The 18,902-nt window shown below is 28.3% G+C and overlaps 2 protein-coding genes across 2 annotated transcripts; both read left to right on the top strand.

Annotated features, from left to right (window-relative positions):
• The first annotated feature begins 691 nt into the window (after positions 1 to 691).
• Positions 692 to 5,300, top strand: ERF-E5 (ethylene response factor E.5). The gene is made up of 3 exons (XM_004252354.5): positions 692 to 3,007; positions 4,066 to 4,996; positions 5,090 to 5,300. The coding sequence occupies exons 1-2, from the start codon at positions 2,725 to 2,727 to the stop codon at positions 4,941 to 4,943; spliced, it is 1,161 nt and encodes a 386-aa protein (XP_004252402.1). The 5' UTR covers positions 692 to 2,724; the 3' UTR covers positions 4,944 to 4,996; positions 5,090 to 5,300.
• Positions 5,301 to 10,124: 4,824 nt separating this feature from the next.
• Positions 10,125 to 16,994, top strand: LOC101262291 (GDSL esterase/lipase 5). The gene is made up of 5 exons (XM_004252356.5): positions 10,125 to 10,508; positions 11,163 to 11,287; positions 14,913 to 15,134; positions 15,875 to 16,130; positions 16,559 to 16,994. Exons 1-5 carry the CDS (start codon positions 10,238 to 10,240, stop codon positions 16,780 to 16,782), a joined length of 1,098 nt encoding a protein of 365 aa, XP_004252404.1. The 5' UTR covers positions 10,125 to 10,237; the 3' UTR covers positions 16,783 to 16,994.
• Positions 16,995 to 18,902: the final 1,908 nt, after the last annotated feature.

Here is an 18,902-nt window from a genome sequence, read left to right as displayed (position 1 = left end):
ATTTTCCTAGTATGCGAGCTGGGAATTTTAGTAGCTTAGTTGATTGGTTACTTGAACTCTCACCGATTTAGCACACCACCTTGAATTTTCTTCTACTTTATTTTTCTAGTTTGCAAGCCGAAAATTTTAGTAGCTTAGTTAATTGGTTACTTGAACTTTCACCGATTTACCACACCACCTTGAATTTTCTTCTACTTTATTTTTCTATTCTACAAGCCGAAAATTTTAGTAGCTTAGTTAATTGGTTACTTGAACTTTTATCGATTTACCACACCACCTTGAATTTTCTTCTACTTTATTTTTCTATTCTGCAAGCCGAAAATTTTAGTAGCTTAGTTAATTGGTTACTTGAACTTTCATCGATTTACCACATCACTTTGAATTTTCTTCTACTTTATTTTTCTAGTCTGCAAGTCAAAAATTTTAATTGTTTAGTTGATTGGTTACTTGAACTTTCACTTATTTACCGCCTTATAATTCCTTTTTCTTCTTTCAATTATCCTCATTTCCTTTTTATAGAAAAAAAGTCAAAAAGAGTAATTAATACTAATTAAACTTGTTTAACCAAAGTGATCTTTAATAAACTATAAAAAATAAACCAAATAGAAGGAAGAGAAATTGCGATAAATGCAACAAGCAAAGAAGTTATACACGTTAGATTAACTTAGTGACCATTTGTCTGTGGATATATTTTTTTTTGCTTTCTTTTGGAATTAAATTCTGAAAATCATTTTTTATTATAAAATTTTTGAAACTGAACTCCAACATTTTAAAACATCAAAAAAATATTTTCACAAAGATTTAAAAGTAATTCAATAATTTGTATTCATGGAGAAACATAACTTAAGCCGATGAGAAATGGTTACGCCTAGGAACATTGTAGAGTTTAGAACCTAAAGGGCGAAAAAAATTGATAAATTTTAAAAGAGTATATAAAAAAACTTTCCAATCAAAACGGTAAAATCGCTACTGATTAGCGATTTATTTTGACGGCGTTAAGAAAAATTGCTGCTCATATTGCACAATTTTTATTTTTGTTTTGATATCGCTGCCTTTTTGCGCGATTTTTGTTATTGTTTTTTAAAAGTTTTTTTTAACAAATCGCTGTCAAGGCAGCGAACTTAGTGAAATTTTAATGTTTTATTTGTGTAAATTTGTTTTTATTTTTAAATTTAGAATTGTAAATTGCTGTCTTTGCAACGATTTTAGTTATTTTTTTTTTTAGTAAATCGTTGCTTTTGCAACAATTTTAATTTTTTTCTTTTTTTAAAATTGTGTAATCACTGCCTTTGCAACGATTTTTAGTTAATTTTTTTTTCAAATTTTTTGTGGATTTTTTTTTAAATTGAAACTTCTTTTTTTTTTAATTATATTTTATAATATGATTTAAAAAATAATTGGATGAATTAATTATAAAATATAATTTTTTTTAAAAAGTAGTTTCAATTTTAAAAAAAAATTGAAAAAAAATTAACTAAATTTTTTTTTGAAAAATAATAACTAAATTTACAATTCATAATTTAAAAATAAAAACAAATTTCACTAAAATCGCTGCAAATGCAGCGATTTAAAATACACAAATAAAAAATTAAAATTTCATTAAATTTGCTGCCTTGGTAGCGATTTGTTAAAAAAAAATAACAATAACAAAAATCGTTGTCAAGGCAACAATTTCAAAATAAAAATAAAAATTGTGCAATATTGTTGCTCGAGCAGCGATTTTGCTTAAAGTCGTCAAAATAAATCGTCGCGTCAATTACGATTTTACCGTTTTGGTTAGAGAGTATTTTGATATATCCTATTGAAATTTTTGTTAACTTTTTTTGCCCTTTATGCTCCAGATTCGAATATTGTGCCAATGAAAAATGATTTCAGCGGAAGATTGATTATTGTAATTTGATATATTTTGATGCTTATTTGTGACTTACTTACTAATTGTGATCGATGTATTTGTTACTTATTATCTTGATATTGATATTGACTTACTTGATACGTGTTGAATTGTGACTTATTAAGCCTTATAAGTTGTTTATTATAGATTTGTTAGGTTGAATTGATTTTTGTGCAAGTTGTAGTTTAAGGAGGTTTGATTGGATAATTATCGTTTTCTAGCTAGATTCTTCACTTGTTGAATTGCTTGCTGAATATTGTATTGTTGGTACTCAATCCTTTTTCTTACACTTGTGTAGGTTTCTGTGCCCCATACTGTGTAATCGTTTTTCTTCTCCTACTTTTTTTGAGGGTTGTCAAAGAACTATTGATAGGTAGTTATTTGTCATCTCGGTGGACCCTTTTTTTCTTTATTTTATGCTTTGTTCTATTTGAGAAACAAAGGGTGAGACTTGTACTTATTTTTTAATTCCCCACTTTATATATTAATGACTTGTACACATGACAATCAAATTTTGAGCGGTTAATAAAAAGAATAATTTTTTTCTATTTTTATCTTATTCTTGCTTTATCTTTTTATTTTTTCTTTCGTTTTGTTGGATTGAGACTAATTTTTTTTATGGAAATAAATAAGTGTCATCACATCAGCTTTAGATTGCGGCATTGACAAGACATTGACCCCAGAAAACCGTAATTAAGCGACTACACGAGGGGCAATAAAGTAAAACACTAAGAATCCACTATTTAAAAAGTTTTCTAATAGATTCTTCTCGAAATATCCGCAAAAGCAAATTTTGACAGTACTTTTCACTTCTCACCGGTACCGGAAAAAGCATGTGTGGTGGTGCCATAATCTCCGATTGGATACCGCCGTCTCGATCTTCGAGCCGACTCACCGCCGACCAGTTATGGGGTTGCGCCGATCTGCAAAACAAGAAGAGGAACAAGAAGAAGAGGAATCCTTCCAATTATCACTCTAAGCGCTTGAGATCTGAGAATGTAGACTTTGAAGCTGATTTTCAGGATTTTAAGGATTTTTCTGATGATGAAGAAGCTTATAGTTTGGATATCAAACCATTTGCTTTCTCTGCTTCTGAACTCTCTGGAACCTCTGCTGGTAAAAAAATTAAAAAAATACTTCTCTTTCCTTAGAAAAAAATTCTGGCTTTGTGTGAAATGCAGAGAAATTTACTTGAAATTTGGAGGTGTTAAAATGAGCTGAGTGAATGAATGAGTGTAGTGTTTGTTTTATTTGCTGGGCAGGTCGAATTTTTTCCTTCTTTTAGGCTGAAGCTTAGATTTAGTATCCTTGCAGTTTGAGCAATTTTCTGTGGGTTCTGCTATTTTATACATCGGGTAAAATATTGTGTTTTTTTTTTTAAAATTGTTCATGTATTCTTTCAATTGAGTTGATTTGGTTGAAATTATTGGTATTCGATTTATGTAGATGGCTATTCATCTAAGTGAAGAAGATGAGTGTTGAACAAAAAGCCAAGATGCTATTTTTCTCAATTATTAACCAGAAATATCGGGAAAAAAATCCAGATAGAAGATGCCCCTTAATTTCATTAGGTCTGTGTAGTAAGTTCTTGTTTGGAGTATGAAAGTTTCATGGTGTTTCGTGAGTATAAACATAAGTAGATGGCTGGGTATGCATCTAAGTTTTAGCTAGCGTCTGTTGTATCGGAGTTTCATCTTGGCCCAGTATTGATAGTTTGCTCAAGCTAACAAATTCTTTTGGTAAGATCATTAAGATTCATGTGATCTGTTTATTTGGATTAGAAGTCTCTGTTCAAGCACAATTTGATTGTGAAAAATTGATATTCACAGAGCATGTTCCTCAGATTATGATTCCTTTACCTGATGGGGGTTGGCCGGTTGGCTACATGGTGCCTATAGTTTAAATTTAAAATGATTGAGTTGTGTTCTTTTGTAAGTTTCGTGCATATGAGACTAGGGAAGATGTAATGTACAAGTGTAGTTTGACAAAGATACAAATTTTCTTGGGAGAACTTGGCTTGATAGAACCTGTCATTGCAATTATTAGGAAACGTTGATGTGCATGTTGTGTCTCTGGGTGTCTCAATTTCTTAATCATCGTGATGGATTGATTCTTGCAAATTATTGAGTTGCTGTTAATGTCTGAAGTGGTTTTTTTCTTTTTGTATGTGAAAGGATCCGAATCACTGATATCTGTTGATGCAAACAAGGAAGTTGAGAAATCTGCCAAGAGACAGAGGAAGAATCAGTATAGGGGGATCAGAAAGCGTCCTTGGGGTAAGTGGGCAGCTGAAATACGTGATCCACAGAAGGGGGTCCGAGTTTGGATTGGAACTTTTAATACTGCAGAAGAAGCTGCCAGAGCTTATGATGCTGAAGCTCGGAGGATCAGAGGCAATAAAGCTAAAGTAAACTTTCCAGATGAAGCTTCAGTGCCTGCCTCGAGGCAAGCTGGTAAGGTGAATCCTCGGAAGGTTCTTTCTGATGAGAGCTCTAACCCAGTTCCACCCAACACCATGCTTATGAACAACTTGAATAGTGGATATTGTGACAATGTGGGCCTGCTCGAAGAGAAAACAAAGACTCTGAATGGCTACGAAGCTTTGTGTGTGACTCCTGTAGATACAGGACCTAACCCATATCCCCATCCAGCTGCTGCTGGTGTTTACTTCAATTCTGACCAAGGAAGTAACTCTTTTGGCCCCTCAGACTTTTGGGGAGAAACATGTTCAAGGACTCCAGACATATCATCTGTTCTGTCAGCTGCTATAGAATGCGATGAAGCTCAATTTATTGAAGGTGTCGACCTGGAGGAGAAACCAAAATCTTGTACCAACAATTTGGTGCCTAATAATGTGAACACTGAACACAAGCCACCTGAAGTATTTTCAACTTTTGAATCCCAGTTGAAGTTCTATCAGACACCATACTCAGAAGGAAATATGGATGTACCAGTCGATGCCTTCCTCGATGCTGATGCTACTCAGGGTGTTGAAAATGCTATGGACCTTTGGTCCTTTGATGAGCTTTCTTCTTTAATGGGAGGCATCTGAGAAATGTGTTACCTGCAGATTCTGTGTAAATAAGGGCTTCATGTGAAGATAAGGTTTGCTCCTCATCTCCCAAACAACGCCCAAGTCACTTGACCTAAGTGTAAATTCAAAATTTAACATGTTTGATCTGTTTTTTCTTCTTTTAGGTGTCTGTGTTAAGGAGGAGGATGACAAGTTGACAACCATTCAAGCATGTTTAGGATTCCATGGATGGTGTACTGAGTAGCTGTTTTGGTTGTATAGACCAATAGGTGGGTAATTAGTTTATTAACAACTGTTGACAACAAGCTGAAGTTTCCAAATTTTGCATCAATGTGGATGATAATTGATGGTTCAAAATGCTTTAATATTTCACAACTTGGGTGCTTGACATTGTTTATCCTATATTGCATATGCTGACTGAGAAGGCTTTTTGCTCATAGGATTTGAGAACCTAATTTCAAGTTTTGATTTTAAACTAGCATTTGTTTATGAATTTTCTACAAAAAATTTACTTTAGCTCATGATTTCAAATTCTATGACAAAAAAATAGGACTTGGAAATCTCTAATTGTGATCTTAAATTCTTTTCAAGTATAAAATTTGAATCTTGAGTTTATATTTTGGTCAGTTTTATATTTTACTAGAACAAATTCATGATTTTAAATTTGGTTAGTTTTTAAGTTCAAATTTTAAACATGGAATCTCAATAATGTATGAAAACTATTAAATCCTATTCAACTCTTATACACTCATACATAATGAGCAAATTGTTGTTCCAAAACCAGTGGAATATTTTAAGGACTGAGTTAATAAATCATCTTCATGTTCTTTTTATAAACAGAGAAATATTTGTAGTTACATGTTATTAAAACTTATTCAAAAGTTGGAAGGACATTTTTGACCATTTCTCATAGCTAGAATTAAAATTGTAGAGATAAAAATAACAATTTTAGGATAAACTGCAGAATTATCTTATTTCATGTTTGGTTACTACACAATCGTGACTCTTCTCTTAAAATATTTATCGTGTTGTATTTCTCATTTTTTAAAGTCAAACTAAATGAGTTTTGATTAATATTTTGAAATTATTTTTATACCATATTAATATAAAAAAATTACAATATTATTAGTATTATATCTAAGTATCTAAATTTCAATTTAAAATATCAAACTATTTTAATTTTAAAAATTAATTAAAATAACTCTCTGAGTTATAAAATCAGATTTAATCATATATGAGATGTTTAAACAAAAATTACATAACCAACCTTCAACTTTGCTGTTGTTTATAAAAAAAATGCATGAATATTTATTACACCATTATAGGCATAAGCATATTATATTTACATTGATGTTAATGTTACTAATTAATGATAATTTTGAATGTCAAATGGTGTGAAAGCTAAAGTCTTTGCTATACATAAATAATATGGAAAAACTACATAAATTAGATATGCTTGGATTCTTATATACTATTGTTATTTATAATTTTAAAATATTACGTGTCGTATTATTAATTAAAAACTTTTTATTATATATCAAAAAAAATACACTCACATACATATATTTTTGTTACTAGATGCACAAATATAAAAAAGACATGTATCGCAGATACATACAATCACACTAGACGCATTTCTTGATCTTTGACTATTATTATTAGTATTTTTTTATTAAAAAAAAGAAGAAGATCTGTTCCTTGATCTTTGATTTTTATTTTTTTTAAAAAAGATGATACATTCATTGATTTTCACCTTAAATTAAGGGATTCGATTAATTTAAATTTTCAAAAGTAGTTATCCATGTATGATACAGGTTTTGTATCAAGGATTTCCTATGTATCTCCATCTCATTATTTATGAGATTTTATGTTATATGGCAAAATAGTAAAAAAAAAAAAAAGAAAGTAATTAGCTCTTAAAATTATGAGATTATTGGTGTTTATCGATTATGAAACATCAAATCAGGACTAATTAAAAGAAGCCTAAAAGTTGAGGGTTAAAACAAGAGTTCGTATTCAAAATGACAAAAAAAATGTCAAAACATTCAAAAGGGAATATCACCTTTTTTTTAACTAAAAGAGTAAAATTGCACTTGAGGGAGCGATATCCTTTCGAGAAAATTAACTCCGTCTACTTTGTTACATTAAAATATATCAAAATTGCTGTCACAACAGCGATTTTATCACAAAGAAAAAACTTTTTTTCATAAAATCGCTGTCACAACAACAAAATTGCAAAAAAAATAATGTATTTTTTAAAGAGGAAATTGCTCCACTAATGGTGATTTTATGAAAAAAGTTGTCATAAAAAGTTTTTTTTTTTTTGACAAATTTGCTACTGTGACAGTGATTTTATGAAGGAAAAAAAGTTTTTTCTTTGTGACAAAATCGTTGCTGAGTTAGCGATTTTTGTTTATTTTAATGTAACGGAATAGATAGAGTTGATTTTCTCTGAAGGATATCGCTCCCTCATGCGTGATTTTACCCTTTTGATTAAAAAAAATTAGTGTACTTTTGAAATTTTTGATAATTTTTTTATTCTTTTGATTTTGGACTCGTTAAAACAAATTGTTTGTTTGTTGCCTACTTTTTAACTATAACATATTGGGAAAATTGTATATAATAACAAACTAATAACCTAAAATAAATGGAGTAGCTAGGGTTTGATTTAATTATGCTCCATAGCAAACAGTTGCAAAAAATTGTCAGGCGCCTCTCTCCCAAATATCTCGCTCTCCACTTTCCTCCAATCTCTCAATCGCTTCCTCACTTTTTATACAAACACAAGTGTGTAAAATTTGTTTCTAATTGTATAAAGCAGAGAAAATTGTATTTGTTCCCCTCTCTCCCCTCTTCCAGATCTCGCTCTCCACTCTCCCAAATCTCGCTCACCATCCTTGCATTTCTCACTAATACAAACAGAAGCAAAATGTATAAATTGTGTTTCTGTTTGTATATAATCGTTTATACACTTATAATAATACAATTCGTTTTATACAATTCATTTTTATACAGTTCTCTGCCCAAGTGTCTTTCTCTTTCTTGTTTTATACACTTCGTTTTATACAATTTGCTTCAACTGTATATGTATAGCGAATCATACAGTTTCTATGTTTGCTATGGAGCGCAAATATGCAAACTTTGCTATAGCATACAAATATGAATTTTTTATTTGTTATACGTGAAAGTTGCCTTAACATATTCATCCTCTTAGGCCCAATATTTTATAAATAATAGATATTAATTGGAAGCTAATTCAAAAAAGAGGGGGGAAAATATTATTCACATCTAAATAGAAACAAATACTGTGCGGAGTTTTTTGACAAATAAAGTCAAAGACATAGAAAAAGATTCACTAATAATTATTTTTGCTCCTAACAAATGTATACACCAGTGTGTACTTGTTTTTAAATTTTTAATTACAGTCAAATATTTTTATTATATTATTATCTTTTAATAAAAAAAAATAATCCAAAAGTCGTTGATTACGATTTTGTCTGATAAATATTTAAACATCTCATAACGTGAATCACATCTTGTAACAACTAGAATATATTTAATAATATTTGTTGTCATTTTCAAAACTTATTGACTATTACTAAATTATTATTTTATTTTTAATTAATAACAGATAATTTTCAAAAAGAAAAATGAAATTCCTTAATGATAGTTGAGTTCAAACTTATATATATTATCTGTCAAGATTTATTTTGCCATCGAGGAAAATACAAGTATTTTATAAACAACATGTTACAATATAAAAATAAATCTTTATATATAACTACATATAGGGTGTATTATTATGTTTTCATATTTGATTACTTAATATATTTTGAAAATATATTCTTTAGAAAAAGAAAGTTCTTTAAAAAATAAGAAAAATGATTTCTGATACGAAAATAGGAGTTTTATAAGTGACATTTTAAATTATTTATTGTATATTTATCCATATAACACCGCCAACTCTCAGACATCCACGTCAAATACTCACTCGCCTGCCTTCATCTCACCTTATAATATTTGTTATATTATATATAAATATTTTTAAAATAATATTTTATTTATTAAATATTAAAAAGCAGATAAAATAAATTCATTATCCCCCTAAAATACATTTTCTTTAGTATCAAACACATTGATAATTATTAATAGTGGTAATTGATAACCGTTGACTTAGTAACCCAAAAGGCATATTAAAAATTTGAAAAATGATTAAAAATTATTTTAAAATTATGCGAAATAGATCACTTATATCTATTATTATATTTATTATTCTAACTTGAGTAAGATATTCAAGGCAAAATCATGTGATGCATTTAATTCAATTTTCTGTCGCCACATCCTTAAATCAAGTGGTCCACAACTAAGTCATCAATTTCATTAGGTCAGAATTAATGACTTATAATTTCGTAAAAAAAAAATAATTAATTACGCTTAAGTAGAGAGATTAGTTTTATATGATGTGTTATAAATATTAAAAAAATTTATTGTTAACTCTTGAGAATATGTGATCTCTTTGAAATAACTATAGGTAGAATTTTTATTCCAAAATATAATGAAAGATATAAATAATCTATTTCGCATAATTAGAGCCTATTTCAAATCAATTACAAATACTTGAAAAATTGGTCAAATCAATTATATTCGTTAATCATATATTTTTTAAATACACTATTTTATGTATGTCATATATTAATAAAACAAAAAAAATTATTGACTTATTTTATGGACAACTATTTATATCAATTTCTCAAAAAATAATAATCTCATACACGTATAACAAACAAATACTCCCTTGAAGATCTTTTTACTTGTAAATTCCAGTTTTTTAAGTAATAGCTTTTTACTTAAAAATTATATTTGAATATGTATTTTATTTGAAAAAAACTTGAAGTTTTACAAGTAGAAATCCCAAAAATAAGTTTGAACCAATTTGTAGGAATTGATTTCTTTTCTTCTTATAATTATAAGACACATTTTTAAAATCTATGACCAAACAAATCAGATATTTAAAGAATTTTTTTTAAAACCTTAACTTTAAAATCTATAGTCAACTGCTAGCACGTTCCATATATATATATATATATATATATATATATATACTCTTGATAAAAAGGAGGCTCAAATTAAAATTCCACATTCACAAATAAAGTCAAGCTATATATATATATATATATACACTCTTGATAAAAAGGAGGCTCAAATTAAAATTACACATTCACAAATAAAGTCAAGCTCCATATATATATATACACACTCTTGATAAAAAGGAGGCTCAAATTAAAATTCCACATTGACAAATAAAGTCAAGCATGTCAAAGCCTTTGGGTACCTCTAATTTCACCCTAGTCCTACTTATTATAGCTTGTTGCTTCCATATCCCTATTGTGGAATGCAAATGCCAAAAAACAAAAGAAAAGGCATCTCTCTTCATCTTTGGTGATTCTTTTTTTGATGTGGGCAACAACAATTACATCAACACCACCACTCTTGACCAAGCCAACTTCAAGCCTTATGGAGAAACTTATTTCAAGTTCCCCACCGGTCGATTTTCCGATGGACGTTTGATTTCCGATTTAATAGGTAAGTAATGTTGTTGTTGAAACACAACAGATTTGAAGTTTATAGATTCAGAATTTTTTTTATTAATACTTGTATACATCTAAATAGATTATTTCAAGATAAATATAGGGATTTGGATTAAAGTTATTGGTTTGATTGAATTTTTAATTTAAACCCCAACTCTAACCCCGACTCGACGATCGTATTCTCCATGGAACTATAGTATTAAGTATGAATTTGAATGAGTCTAATTTTCCATTTATTTTGGATTCAATAAGTATACCGAGATATACAAATACGATGACAAATTCAGAACTTATTAGGGGTTTGAGATTAATGAATTTATTTAAATAAACATCCTTCATATTGATGTTCAAAATTTGAACAAAGTAAACACGTAAGTTAAATGAGAGAATTCTTTTTACACGTAAGGTTTTGAATCGTATTATATCAAAATCTTTAGATAATAACATAAATAGTTTAAAAATTACTTTAGATCACAAATTTAAACTATAAATGTGATATAATATTTATTAAGATTTCTGACTCCGTTATTCGTTTTAATTTTTTTTTTGGATGGGGGGCTCTTCATAGCTAGCCAGCCTAGATTACAATATGACAATATATTTTACTGTTCATATATTTGTCTCTTTTATTGTTTTTATTTGGTGACAGCTGAATATGCAAAATTGCCATTGCTGCCACCCTTTCTGCAGCCTGGTAGTCAACACACCTATTATAATGGAGCAAATTTCGCCTCCGCCGGAGCGGGATCTCTTGTCACGACTTTTCAGGGATTTGTAAGTCGTTAAAATTCCTTCTTATTGAAAATTCTAACTTGAGAATTCAGCATTATATATGTATATAATATCATACTTAAAATTCATACCTATAACGTACGTAACAGTTTGAATCATATTTATAACTAAACTACAAACTTCCTTTATATTAAGGAGATTTAATACCAAACATAATATTCTCTCCGTTCAGAAATAATTGTCAGGTATACTAAATATAGATGTCCAAGATTTATTGTCAATTTAAACAATCAACAACTAATTAACTCATTTTTTCCAATTCTACTCTTAATAATTATTCATTTTAATAAATTATTGATTTAAAGTTACAAGATGACTTTAATTTATAAAAGGTTACTTTTGCAGTTTCCAATAAAATATCAACCATTCTAAATACAGTTTTTTAAGAGCCATTAGAGCAGTACCACGTAAATATCCATTCTTTGTATACCAAAAGTCATAAACTTCATTTGCCTTTAAATGTAAGAGTTATTAGAGTTATTGTTATAAACCTGACAATTATTTCTAGGAATATATTAATCAAATTACATATTATATTAAAAAAAATTTGAAGAATGTGTATTATCTAAGCCTGATAATTATTTTTGAACGGAGAGAGTATATATAAACTTTAAAGAGTAACATGTTTAATAAAACAATTATTTTAATTTATTTTTTTTAACTATTCAAACTCTGACATAAGTTAAAAAGGATATAATAATTATTTTGTTGACTTAAAGAAGCTAGCTATGTTAGGTGGAATCAAATGTTTTTTCTATAGAGACAACTAAGAATTACTGATTTTGTATAGTTGACTTTTTCAAAATAACTTAACAAGTAATTTTGACTCACTATTCAGCATAAGAGTACCATATAAATATTGTTCGAAATATTTTATATTATATGTCATATATATTATCTTTTAACGTTATAAAAGTACTCAAATTTATCTTTCACATTTTATCGTTATTTGTTTTAACCAAAATGTGTTGATGATTTTATGATATTTAGTACTGTTTTTTCTATGTTAATTTATGTGATATTTTTTGTTTTATTTCGAGAGTTAAATAATTTAAATTTGATCGAAAATTTGTGCATGAAATCTTCAAAAAAAATTAAAAATAAAATTTATATATTTGTAAACTGTGTAAAATAGTATTAATTTTTTCGTCAACAAATGTTTGGCAGGTATAATAAAAATAAATGTCCAAGACTAATTGTCAATTTAAACAAATAAGAAATAATTAGTTTTTTTTTTCAATTCTGCCCATAATAATTATTACTTCATTTTATTCAATTAAAAAGTTATGTAAAGAGTTATACTAATCAAATTACATCTTATATTAAATTTTCTTTAAAAAAAATACATGACCTTACTATGACAAATAATTATGAATGAAGGGAGTATAAATCAAAATAATTGATCATTCAAAACAATTAAAAAATATATAAAAAATTTACGATTTCGAAAATCGAAAAGTTTACATGTTGTCCTGTTCGTATTTCCTAGTGCCCACATTCTGAAATAAATAAAAAGGGGACTATGCAAGCTATTTATTAGGAACATATATTATAAAGTCAATGTTGTTATACTTAGTAGGTGAAATTAATATATTATAGTATAGTATATGTTAGGCACATTCTCAAAGCCGTTATATTTTCCATTAGCTACTTTTATGTTAGGTTCAATACATTCGCTTCAATTAAGAGATGAGATCAAGAATAACTCGTATTCGTATTCGTTATTTATATTAAATTAATGTAACATGTAGTTAATTAGTAATTACTCGTAATAATAGTTGAATTTGTGAGTACTACCTTTTTATCTTTAGTTGAGCATGTTAAATCGGAGTTTGTCTAGTATAATTTACATTTTTAGTGATTTTTGAGCTAGTGCAAAAGGGTAATGTTGTGAAAATATCGTGGATTAACTAATACACAACTACAAATAAAAAAAACAGAGAAGAAAATAACAAAAGACTAATAATGAGGTTCAGCTAGGTCTAGTCCTCCAAACAAACAGAGAAAATTTTCCACTATAAAAGAAAGAAAAGAAATTTATAATATTTTCAAGCACTTCGAACTACATTGTGTCATATACAATACTCGAAAATCTCCAACTACATACCCTATTATAGATCTCAAAGTAACCCCAAATCTATGAGGAAAATGTTCTCTCAATCCAAAAAAGGTAAAATATTCCTATTCCAAATCTATTAGGACAAAGATCACCTAAGTAATGATTATATACCAGAAAAAAATTAAAAAAATAAATAAGTTTACCAAGTGCACACTTTGGCTAGTTTCAAAAAGAAAAAGAAATAAACTTATGATGATTAAATTATACTCCCTCGGTCCCAAAATAATTGCCTTGATTTTAAATAGGAGGGTCAAACTAACTAATATTTGATTTGAATTCGGATATTCATATCATATTTACTAATTATCCTTATAGTTTGAAACAATACATTTTACTCATTAATTAATAATTTCATACTATGTTTCAAGTAAGATACACCTAAATACAAGTATTTTTGCTATCAGATACATGACTTGAATAGCTAGGGAGAGATCGAGAACTGGAGGGACATGAACAAGATTTGTCTATATATCTCATATACATGCGATTACACTAGATAGGAGAGTAATAACGAGCAAGATGAGCGGAAGGTGAGCGAGATTTGTCTGTGTGTTTCTGATACATACGAATCCACTTACATTGGATACATAGTATCTAGAACAAATTACACCTAATTTTAACTCCATGAATCTGGATGCACCAAAAAATGATAAGATTTGTGATGTTGCAAACAAATACTTAAGTAATAATTGACGGAGAAAGTAATTATGTATTGTGTAATGGGGCGGACCCACAAAGGATGAACCCACTTCGTTGAAAAATTAACACCGTATATATATGTATATTTGATCAGTTTTTAAAATTTTATATCTATATATTAACTTTTAATCCTACTAACACAAGTGTGACCCTTGGCCCAGTGGTGAAAAGGGCTTAATTTTCCTAGCCTGCCCGAGTTTAAATCCTTATTCCAATATTTAGTTTTATTTTTTATATCTTATACCCACTTTGTGAAAATTCTGGGTCCATCACTGATTGTGTATATATTCTAACACATGCCTTTCATTAATTTGATGAAAAATTGTACTAGGGTTTGCATGCATGATTGCTTGTTACAACTTACAAGTCATAGAGAGGGTCCCTTGGACAATTAATAGAGACCAATGACAGCTTTGTACTAGAGGCCAGGCCCAAAAACAAATACATTGCTGTTTTATTTGGACTTTATATTATGTCCACACCACAATTTTAGGTTGGTGGTCCATGAACCTTAATCAACATATGGAAATCACAAAAAATAGTGTATCTTTTCTTTATAGCAAAATATATTGTATTCGATGCTTAATAAGCGTATTCGAATGTATGTTATATTGTATTCAAATAGATTGCGAATGAGATCTGGGTAATCTTATCGAAAGTCATACATAGATTCCTTGACATGATTATACCAAGAAAAAGAACAACTAATTTGGGAAAAGAATAATTTTATTTATTTATTTTAGATCAACATGAATTGTATAATTAATTGTTTTTGTGTTTTTTTTTCAGGTAATTGATATGGAAACTCAGCTCAAAAACTTCAAAAAGGTGAAGAGTTGGTTGAGAAATAAATTGGGCAAAGGGAAATCACAAAATATTTTGTCAAATGCAGTCTACTTGTTTAGCATTGGAAGCAATGACTACTTAAGCCTCTTTGTGACCAATTCCTCAATACCAATCTCTCCTCAATACCAACAAATGGTTGTTGGGAACTTGACTACCATCGTTAACGTAAGTTTATAAACTGGTTAAATTGACTTATAATAAATATTTTTCAATAAGTCATTTTGATTTAGTCCATTTAGATATTAGCCTATACTAAAAAAAAATGAATTGTTTTTGCCACATCTAAATTTTATCTATCTTTATTTTCTTTTAACTAAAAAACTGAATTCACTAAGATGACACTCTTTCGAAATGTTTTTATTAGTGGTAAATAATACTCTTTCAAAATATTCCTAAAATTTATAATAACGTTGAATCCAATGACAATTAATTGTTGTCGATAAAGAGTTTAACAGTAATTTTTGTTGATGTGTATACTTAGTTATTTTTGTTGTACTGACTGTCTCGTGTCACCAATAATTGCTTTTAGCAATTTCTAGTCTTCATCTATATGGTGTTCTGTTCATATGAATTTTTATGACTAATGTCGATATAGAATTTAACACTCTTTATTAATGTTTACATTTATTGTTGTTAAAAGTGATTTTTGTTGTAGTAACTGTCTCGTGTCACCAATAATTGAATTTAGTAATTTCTAGTCTTCATTTATCTGGTGTTTCATTCATATAAATTCCAATGACAATTGACTAATACCTGTATAGACTTTAACACTCTTTAATAATGTCTATATTCATTGTTGTTAAAAGTTATTTTTATTATAGTGACTGTCTCGTGTCACCAATAATTGATTTTAGTAATTTCTAGTATTCATCTATCTGGTGTTTTGTTTCATATGAATTCCACAGGAGATATACAAAATTGGAGGAAGGAAATTTGGGTTCCTTAATTTAGGAGACTTGGGGTGTCTACCAGGGTTAAGAATGCTGAATTCATCTAACAAAAATGGGTGTTTGGAGAAAGCTTCAAATATGGCCAAATTACATAATGTTGAGTTGTACAATACCCTCTTCAAATTGAAGAAAAAATTGAAAGGGTTCAAGTATTCACTCTATGACTTCAATAGTAGTTTGAGAAAAAGAATTGATCATCCCTCCAAATATGGTATGTATTATTTTTCAAAGCCATATACATAATTGATAATGTGAATAATTGTTTTTATATATATATACTGATCGATAAGAGTAAGATCTGTATACATACATATCACCCTCCCCAGATTTCTCTTGTGGGATCACATCGATTATGTTGTTGTTGCCCATCTAAAATAGGAAGAATCCTTCTTACATTCCTTTAAAATATAACAATAATAATAACATATTCAGTGTAACTTTATAATTATATTTGTGGAAGTCGATGGAATGCATGTAGACCTTATCCCTACCTCATGGAGATAGAGAAATTGTTTCTAATAAATCACCCTCGATTTATTTATATTATGTTGTGAAGTTATGCTATCGGAGAATTTAGAATCTTAAATTTATAAAATTTAAATTCTGAACCAAAGTATTATATTATTGCAATCGTAATAGGTCTCAAGGAAGGAAAAATAGCATGTTGTGGAATAGGACGATTCAGAGGGATACATAGTTGTGGAGGAAAAAGGCCAGTGGGACATAAATTTGAGCTTTGTCAAAATCCAAATATGCATGTATTTTGGGACTCATATCATCTAACTGAAACTACTTATCACCAAATGGCAGCTGAAATGTGGAATGGACCTTCTACTTTCAAGTCCCTCTTTCGATGCTCGTAGCTGTTCTTTTCGTCTCAATTTATGTGATGTTATTTAACTGGATACGATATTTTATAAAGAAAAGATCTTGGAATTCGTGGCACAGAACAAGTTGTATTGCCTATACTCTCTCCATTCATTTTTTATTGTCACGTTGTGTTTTACGAGAGTCAGTTTGACTAATTTTCAAAGTTAAATGAGATTATATTAATTCAATATTTTAAATAAAATAATATATATTCAAAAAATATACGAAAATACTATAAATTATAATTTTTGATTGTCGCGTTATGCTTTACAAAAGTCAATTTGACTAATTCTCAAAGTTAAATTAGATTATGTTAGTTTGATATTTTAAACATAATAATAGATATTCAAAAACTTTACGAAAAGTACTATAAATGACAATTGTTTGCATATCAATATGATGAAAAGATACATAGTAAACTGTTAGTCAAAGTTCTAATAGTTTGACTCTAAAAAAAATTATGATAATTAAAAGTGGACGAAAACGTATAAATTATCTCACTGAAGAATAAACTTTGAAGTTTAGAGTGAAATTATTTTTAAATAAAGAAGAATGACTTTTTTAAAATGACTAAAAAGGAACGTATGACATATAAATTGAAAGATATTGAGTACTATAATGTAAAAATTAAACTGTGTTATCGTCCACTAAAATAATAGCTAACAAATATATATATATATATATATATATATATATATATATATTTATGATATATCAAAAAATTTGTAATTCTGATACAAAATAGCTTATATCTTATTTGTATATTTAGCTAGTAAATATAATTATTTTAGCCGATCGACTAAAACTAACTCTAATAACACAAGTTTGTCGATTTTGATAAATTTAATTTCCTCTGGTATTTTTTACATGTGTTCCTATTATGCTACAATTAAAACTATTCCACCATTTTGTATATATGGTTCAGTCAACGAAGATGGTAAAATTTAATGGAATTTAAGATGAATCAAGTAAGCGTGGACGGGAATGAGAGACGGAGTCAGAATTAGGAGTTTAGAGTTTTAAATTTTAAGATAAAATAAAAAAACATGTTCGAATCTAGAATATTAGTGTCGAAAGCATTTTCATGTCCCCTTCTTTATCACTGAGTCATCAATCAATTTTGTTAAAGGGTTCACATTTTAATATTCATATTATTTAATTTGCTAATATGAATATAAAGTCTACAAAAAAAAACTATGTGACTGTGTTCGGTGGATGGGGGTGGAGGTCGTGTTGTGTGCGTGTGTATTCATGTATATCTATATATTCATAGTTATACATGCTTATACAAAATATTGCATATCTCATGAATTATTTAGGTGAAATCATCTATGTTATAGAGTAACTTTCATATATAGCGAATATAAAAATCATATTTTGTATAACATAGTTATAGTTTGTATAATTGCGCTTCATAACAAATATAAATATGTATATTTCGTTATACATATACAAAGAAAATAGTTGTATAATTAGCTATACATATACAAAAGAAAGCATTTGTATACAAAAGATTAATTGTATAATTTGTGTATGTATAAAACGAGAAAGACAGAAAGACAAAAGAAAATTGGGCAGGGAATATTTGTATTGTATAATTATAGTTGTATAGGACGAAAATATATGTATTTGCATGTGTATATACAATTTTCTCTCGCTTTATACAAATAGAAATGCAATTTATACATTTCGTTTCTGTTTGTATAAGCGAGACCTGAGAGAGTGACGAGCTAGATCTGGGAGAAAGGGGAACGAAAATATATGTATATATACAATTTTCACTCGTTTTATATAAATATAAACACAACTTTATACATTTGTGTTTGTATAAAATCGAGAGAAGCAAAGGAGAAACGAGAGTGGCGAGCGAGATTTCACCAGAGAGAGCAAAAATAGCAACAGTTTGCTATAGGATACAATTAAATCAAAATATATTTCTAGCATTTAATTAAATTAATAGTTTGCTATTATATATAATTTTACCTATATTATATTCATGTATTTTATAGTTTTACAATCATTAAACAAAAGTCAACGAATTATTTTTAAATTAAATAAAACAGAGTGGCAGAAAAATCTTCTCGGATTGTCTTACTCTATAATTATCTTCTTC

Source organism: Solanum lycopersicum, chromosome 12 (assembly GCF_036512215.1).
Source record: "Solanum lycopersicum chromosome 12, SLM_r2.1".
In the NCBI taxonomy this organism is placed as follows: domain Eukaryota; kingdom Viridiplantae; phylum Streptophyta; class Magnoliopsida; order Solanales; family Solanaceae; genus Solanum; species Solanum lycopersicum.
This window is presented reverse-complemented; position numbering and strand designations above follow the sequence as displayed.

Coding starts and splice junctions, on each gene's coding strand:
- ERF-E5 (XM_004252354.5), top strand. CDS start 2,725: ATGTGTGGTGGTGCCATAATCTCCGATTGGATACCGCCGTCTCGATCT. Junction 3,008..4,065: donor ACTCTCTGGAACCTCTGCTG/GTAAAAAAATTA, acceptor TGTATGTGAAAG/GATCCGAATCACTGATATCT.
- LOC101262291 (XM_004252356.5), top strand. CDS start 10,238: ATGTCAAAGCCTTTGGGTACCTCTAATTTCACCCTAGTCCTACTTATT. Junction 10,509..11,162: donor TTTGATTTCCGATTTAATAG/GTAAGTAATGTT, acceptor ATTTGGTGACAG/CTGAATATGCAAAATTGCCA. Junction 11,288..14,912: donor TCACGACTTTTCAGGGATTT/GTAAGTCGTTAA, acceptor TTTTTTTTTCAG/GTAATTGATATGGAAACTCA.